Genomic DNA, 7,500 nt, shown 5'->3' with positions numbered 1-7,500 from the left:
TCTACAGATGTTAAGTGGACTTCCCCTGGGGAGTTCTGTGGTGGGTGCTTCGGTAATTTGGGGCACGGAACTCCCTGATATGGGCTGTTCTGTACCACCAATGTCAGAGTTTGGTTCGCATTGCCGGCAGTAAGCCAGATTTGTTTCAAATGAGGGTTGGACTCTGCCAAGGCTGCCCTTTGTCACCAATTATATTTATATCCTTTATGGACAGAATTTCTAGGTGCAGCCAAAGCGTTAAGAGCGTCCGGTTTGGTTAACCTCAGCACTGCATATCTGCTTTTGCAGACGATGTGGTGCTGTTGGCTTCTTCGAACCGCGATCTCCAACTCTCACTGGAGCGGTTTACACCCGTGTGTAAAGCAGTTGGGAAGAAAATCAGCACCTCCAAATCCGATACCATGGTCCTCAGTCGGAAAAGGGTGGAGTACTCACTCCGGGTCATGGATGAGAACCTGCCCCAAGTGGAGGAGTTCAAGTATCTTGGAGTCTTGATCACGAGTGAGGGCAGGATGGAGCGGGTGATCGACTGTGAATCGGTGCAGCGTCTGCAGTGATGCGGACTCTGTATCGGTCTGTTGTGGGCTGAAGAAGTAGCTGAGCCGAAAGGCAAAGCTCTCAATTTACCGGTCGATCTATGTTCCTACCCTCACCTATGGTCACGACCTGTGGGTGAGAAGCCCGGTGAGGGATTCAGAGTCGAGCTGCTGCTCCTACACGTTGAGAGGAGCCAGCTGAGGTGGCTCGGGCATCTGGTTCAGATGCCTCCTGGACACCTCCCTGGAGAGGTGTTCCGGGCATGTCCCAACAGAGGGTATGGAGTATGTTTCTTGGCTGGCCTAGGAACACCTTGGGAGCCGGAGGAGCTGGTTGAAGTGGTTGGGGAGAGGGAAGTCTGGGCTTCCCTGTTAATTCATTAAATCCCAAAAATGTATTGATAGTGATGCACCGAAATTTAGGCCACCGAAAATTAAAGCCGAAAGAATATGGCCGAAATGTGGTGACGCAAGCAAAAAAAACGCTGCAAGCAAGCGTCTGTTTGAACTCAACAGCGAACACGGGGTGAGTGTCCGCCTCTCTTCTTGCTGGCTTTTCACTATGTGAGTTTGCACCGGTCGGTCACAGCAGCTCCCAGAGTCATTGCGCACACCGGAGGAGAGGGGCGTTGATTGGTGTACAACATTTAAGTGGGTCAAAAAAAGACAGAACTGCCGTGTACTGCAGTACAGGTGAGCCACTCTTTCTCCCGCAGCGCCTTCCCTTTTTTTTTTTTTTTTTAATAAATAAGAGCCCCTCAAACGCTTCCAGTTTTTCACCGGCATCCGGGTGGCCGTGCTAAATACTTTAGCTAATGCTAGCACTGTTGCTATTAACAGTTTTAAACACAGAAACACTTACCGCTATCTCCGGGTAGTGGCAGACCTGTACAGGACGCTATGTGTGACTTTGCAGTCCGTTCCCGAAGCCGATTAGCTGGTGCGGAATGTGCCGATTTTAAGTGCACCGCACCTTGTCCCGCCGCACGCATCCATCCCCGCCTGTGCGAACTACATTGACTATAAAGTGCAATCGCACCGCCAGAAAATGCTCAACCCTCGTTTGGTGTTTAATGTACCATTAGGCAACATGTTTGCAGTGTGGGAACATTTCAAATTATATTGTGCTTGGTTAAAATGCCAGTGCTAAATATATTAATTATAATAAATGCAATGATAGTAAAAATTGGCTTCTTTTTTTTTTTTCTCTGCATTTCGGTTTTCGGCCAAGCATTTTTCATTTCGGTGCATCCCTATTAATACATTTGATTACTTTGTCCTGCACTCCCAAAAACATATTTAAAAATTGTTTTCTGTTTTTTTTATGCAAGAAAATACAGAAGGCTTTGATACAACTTCTGACATGAAAACGGAAACAGATACAAATATACTTTTTTTTCCTGATGAAAGAAGAGACTCTAATCTTTCTTGTGGTAGGGTCCATGTTTTTATAGCAATAGAACAGAACATTCTGTGGACCTTGCAAAATCAGTCAAAATCCAGTAAAACAGCCGTGAGTGAAGGGGGTTGCTAAAGTGAAAATGGCTGGGAGTGAATGTGTTAAGCTGCTGCCCCCGCGACCTGACCTCGGGTAAGCGGCAGATAATGGATGGATAGACATAAGATAACATAAGATAAAATAAATATAATAAAGAGGGTAATGTAATGCTTAAAAGGAACCTTGACTGTAATAACAAGTTAGCTCTATATGATATTTTTGGTTGTTAGTAACATATCTGTGAGATTCACTTTTCAAAAATCCTTTCCAGTTTCATCATACATTTTGTAGAAACTTTATTTGTACGTACATTGTTGTTTATGTCACAACGCATTCTGCGTAGTGACAGAGAATGGCCACTCGCTCTCTGCCGAGCAATGCGAAACGGATATAAAGAAAGCGAGGTAAGCCTCGTAGTGTTCCTAAAGAAACAAAGTGCGATTAAACGGGAGAGTCACCCTCCCCCACGCCGTGCTCTTGAAAGCTCTTCCAATCGCATGTTGTCATTGATTAGCAAAATTGCTATTGAAACAAAAATAAGTTATTTAGATCTTTGACGAGTAAAACAGGAAATAATAATACATACTGGTAATGCTCAGTCTGTGTATGTATTCAGCAATTATCTTCAAACATCATCCATCCATCCATTATCTGAACCGCTAAACCTCTCGAAGGTCGCGGTATAATGTATTATTTTATTTATTAATTTAAGCTTTGCTTGCTTAACCGTTCTCTTTTTTTACTTTGTTTTTGTTGTATTATTTTTAAATTACGGTATACTAAACTGCCTTATGTCCGATTTATATTTATGAACAACACTTTGTTTCAGTGGCTGTTCTTAAAACGCTGTATGAAATTGAGTTGCGTTTAGTAGTGGCATATGTTTGTACTTGTAATATTTTAGTATTAGAGACATCTTCTCTGTCGGAAATTTGCCCTTGAGAAACAATATAAATCCTACCTCTGAGCGTGTGACAGGCACATAACTGATACCAGAGTTGACGGCAGTCCAAGAACGAGCAGTGAGTACACAAGCAAACAGTGGGTACAGGTCTCCAGCTCCCAGTTTGCGACTGTAACGCTCCACCCCAGGCATGTCCTGATTAATCAGGGCCTGCCAGAGCTGGCAGTAGTTTATCCGGAAGTCTGGTTGTAGGACCTGGGTACAAAAAGTGCCAATTGCTTGTTCAATAAAATACAAAGGATAGTATATTGCATGAATTTATGTTTGTATTCGTGGTTTTGGGTGACAAACATATGGTAAATAGCAAATGGGCTTTATTCGTATTGCGCGTGCTTCTACAGCTTTCATATTTGTTACCTCATTCGGCCAGTCACTCAATAATCAATTAATGCAAAAGCTCATTTACACACAAATAAAACAATGCCAGTAGAAACTGGGGGGTGTCATAATCTTTCTCAATGATATTTAGACATGGATCTACTGTAAGACAAAGTTTAGTTAACAAGTTTAACTACATGTTTTAGCTTTCTTTTTTTTTTAAGTCATTCATTAATGTTTTTCTTGTATTTTCTTGTATTTCAATGTACAGGAATTTTATTGACATTGATATGTGTGATATGTATATATATTTTTTTACATTCCTCAAAACTGCAGAATTTGGATAATCACTTTATACTGTGCGTACATACTATATTATGTTTCTGGTAATTTGGAGTGATTGGCATGCAAGAATATTGAATTGCATCTTTAAATGCAGAGTTTCTCACAAATGTATTTTTCTGGCTAAGTCTTAATTACTGGTTAAGTAATGAAGTGATATGTCCGTGGCAGTAGAGCCATGTTTTGATTTCACTCATTCAGCAGGTGGCAGCTAGCGGTGATTTATGAAAATCAAACAAAATGTCTGAAAGTTTTATAGTAATAATAATAATAATAAAACTTTGATCATTATTATTATTACAATTATTTTTGTTTAAAAATATTGTCACCTGTATGATTGCATTTCCAAACACTCATAGGCATTTAGATAAGTATTTTTTCCTTTTGCAAGTGTATTTGTGACCGTGGAAATCCTCTGAGAGTCAGCTTTAGAATTAAATATGTTTAATTTGATTATATCATAAATATTTATATTTATTTTATGCATTTGTAAGAATTTTGTTGTTTCAAGGGTTTGTTTTTATAGTGGAACCAATGTCCTTTATGTGCGTGTTGCATGGGGACGCTAATGATTGACGCATTGCTACGTCATTTATTCTAAGACTAATGAAAGCCAGCCTGAAAAGCTGCGGTTGTAGCTGTTGGAAAAATAGATTTTACGCCTCTCTAGTACATGCGGCCAATGAGGTAACATATTTGCAATCATTTGCACTCTTCCTGTTAGTATTTACGATGCCTTTTGGAAGTAGTGTACTATCATTAGCTCACCATCACGCTAGCGCTAGTCCGTTAGCATGCTATCATCGTTAGCAGGCTTATGTAGTGGATGTGAACAGGCCTATATGGCAAATGGAAGTTATATTTTGATTGTTTAATTGTTTATGTTCTCTATGATAATTATTTTGTGTTATTTAGCTCTTTAATATGGAGTTTTCTGTATTTTGTACAGTTCTCACGGCATGCTTAACCACCAATAAATGCCTGTTGTAACAAGATCCATTTGGACTTGTAATTTTCGACTGGAGGGGCGTAACAGTGGTAAACAGATTAACCACAAAGCTGCATGTTGGTCATCCTCGGTGTACAACAGGAACAACCTCTGATCATATGCTTCTTTTTAGCAAATTCTTGTTAATGAATGCTGCCAATTTAAAAGCATTTGTGTGTTGTGTCTTGAGAGTGCACACAGGTTATGTCCAATTTGAAGACAGCATCGTGCACTCTGCTAAGAACACATCAAAAGAGCTGTTTATCAAAAAGCTTTTAGTCTGCTGGGGCTCTAATAAATGTGTCTGTGTAGACCACTGTCTGTGTATAAGTGTGCGAAACAGCAACATACTTGTACGTGGATCCGAATTGTATGTTTTTTGATAAATGTATTTACTCAAGGTCTCAGTCAGCACATGAAAAATGGACAACAAAATTGGAACATTTTTGCGTTATTAGTGCTTTGTGACGCTTGAAGATTTCTAACCTGATAAAGGCCATGATCGAGTAGGATGATCTCCGCCTTCTTGCTTTTTTGACACTTTCGAACCAACACATTGCCAGGGTGTGGGTCACAGTGCACAAAGCCGTGTATGAAGATCATTTCACTGTACATTTTGCCTAGGTTTTCGGAAATCTGTTGAAACAAATATTGCAAAAGTAACGTTTTTGTAGAGCAAAACTAAAAGACAATTCAACATATCGAAACACACGATCATAAACACTGACCAAAATATGACAATATAAGGACTAAACAATTGGTCTCCTTTTTTAAATAATGAACACTTTTGATTTCATAAATTCACATTGTGACTAGTATACCAGCAAACTGTATTTTCTTCTCAAGAAACATTTTCAGTGGGGCAATTTCAAACACACAAGTTTTATAGGGTTTGCATGTCGGCAGCAATAGTTTTCTCTAAAAATAGCTTTCTTGAAGTCTGTATTTTCATTTCCCAGCAGCATAAAAGTAAAAAATTTAATAAAAGTCAGTGTTTCCGTTGCATTCATTCAGCAGCGGCGCGGCACCGCTTCTAAATCAGACCTGCCGCTCCTTCGAGCCAGAAAAAAAAAAAAGTGTGCCTTTTGTGTGCGCCGAGTTCCGAAGACGTTTTCCTTCCAGCCAACTACGGGGCAAATTTTGCTGTGCCAAGGCACTTCTCTGATTGGTGGGCGGGTTTCATGCTCGTTCCTGGTTGGCTGCTTCCTCAAGCCACTGTGAATGGCTGCGTATGACGTGTGACTTCGGAGCGCCCATGCAGGGAGGAAGAAGGCGGAAGAGTTGAGGCTGTATGAGTGTATGTACTCAAATGTGGAGATTAAACGAGAAAGTCATCATCATCATCATTTATTTCATTCATTTGTAAAAGAAAAAAAGACATTATAAAGCAATATTCAAATTCAAAGTAAAGTAAAATAAATGAAAGGGGACAGAAAAAAGTAAAACTCGTTTTGTCTGCCCCTGATCAACAACAACAACAAAAAAGATGCTTTCAGTGTAATAATACTACAAAATAATTCAAAGTAATTCAACTGGGTGTCCTCGTGCTATATATATTTTTGCAGTAATTGTGCTTTTATACATTAAAAAAAAAATACAAATAGATTTTTCCACAGACCAACACCTTGAGTTGAAATACATCTTGCTTTTTGTTTTGTTCTATATTTAAGTTTGTAAAAAATGTATGCTCTTCTTAATTTGTACTGACTTTCGCTTTTTATAAATTTAGTTTGTAAATTAACTGGTAAAATTTCAAGATGGGCTTTATATTTTAAGGCGGTTAAACTCCATAAATTCATTAAATGTTAAAGTTTTTAGTTGTATAAATAATGGATTAGTGTGGTCTCTTATCCACAACCGCAAACAACACGAATAGCACGTTTCTGTAAAAGAAAGATGGATTCAGTGTAGGTATTGGCTGCACACGCCCACACTTCAATGCAATAGGTCAGGTATGGAACAATCAATGAATTATATAACAATAACAATATATAAAGTAAATAAAAAGAGAGATAAAATAAAACACCAGACTGCAGTATGACCTTCTGTCTCCTTCAGTTCATTTTGTCTACCTCGTTTGTGGGTGCGGAGACGACCCGTACTCTGGCCGCGAGACTGAGCAGCAACGGATAGCAAAATACTGCCGGTGTTGTGCCAAAGTAGTTACCCCCGAAAAAAAGACCGGCATCATTGCTAAACAGCCGCACGGCAACAAGACTGACTGTGATAATGACGAGGGAGAACCTGGCATGTTTGATGGAGAAATTGCTCACCAGTTCAATTAGGACACTTGGATGGATTTGTGGATGAAGAGTAATCAAAAAAATAACGTGAGTACATTGTTAAATTGTTGAATAAAGTAGAACTGAACTCCTGTTGTATGTTTGTTTTAGCAAGCATGCACCCAATAACGCGGTGCGCTTTATGTATGGGTTACATTCATGACTGAATGTACTGTATTTGGGTTTTTCTTTGTTTTTTTGTTTTATTTTTTCAGAATGTATTATCCTCATTATGGTTTCTTTTATAAGCATTCATTAGTATAATTGTTTTTATTTTATAATTTTTTTGCATTGTTTTATTTTCCACTTTAGGACACCGTGATGATTAGCTTTTGTATTCTGCAAGAGCTAATCGGGAACCAATAAACAACAAACCTCATTGACGTTGATGCCATGCTCCTTCATGTACTCTCGGTCGTTGACCTGCCCTCCCTCAGCAAACTCCATGATCAGAACCCTCTTAGTGGACAAGTCCCAGTGGATCATGGGAACCTAAATAGAACAACATTATTTATTATAAAAGGGTATACGTAAACTGATAAATAGATACTTTCGGGTGGTCTTCTGTTTCT

General features: G+C 39.3%; 1 protein-coding gene across 6 annotated transcripts in view; it reads right to left on the bottom strand.

Annotated features, from left to right (window-relative positions):
* adck1 (aarF domain containing kinase 1) overlaps positions 1 to 7,500 on the bottom strand; it is a 72,425-nt gene that overhangs the window by 23,345 nt on the left and 41,580 nt on the right. For 5 of the 6 annotated variants that reach the window (XR_015097132.1, XR_015097131.1, XM_086095312.1 and 2 more), the window contains exons 7-10: positions 7,304 to 7,420; positions 5,729 to 5,950; positions 5,133 to 5,282; positions 2,996 to 3,193 (exon numbers count right to left, since the gene is read on the bottom strand). Coding sequence is in view for 4 of the 6 variants with exons in the window: in XM_086095312.1 (XP_085951438.1) it covers positions 2,996 to 3,193; positions 5,133 to 5,282; positions 5,729 to 5,950; positions 7,304 to 7,420 (687 nt within the window). In the remaining 2 variants the exon portion in view is untranslated. The remainder of the gene's footprint in view (positions 1 to 2,995; positions 3,194 to 5,132; positions 5,283 to 5,728; positions 5,951 to 7,303; positions 7,421 to 7,500) is intronic. The other variant, XM_086095315.1, reaches the window with a different exon arrangement.

This window comes from Leptonotus elevatus, chromosome 14 (assembly GCF_054856555.1).
Source record: "Leptonotus elevatus isolate MCC_2025b chromosome 14, RoL_Lele_1.0, whole genome shotgun sequence".
Lineage (NCBI taxonomy): Eukaryota > Metazoa > Chordata > Actinopteri > Syngnathiformes > Syngnathidae > Leptonotus > Leptonotus elevatus.
The sequence above is the reverse complement of the archived record's forward strand: the minus strand, read 5'-3'. Positions and strand labels throughout refer to the sequence as shown.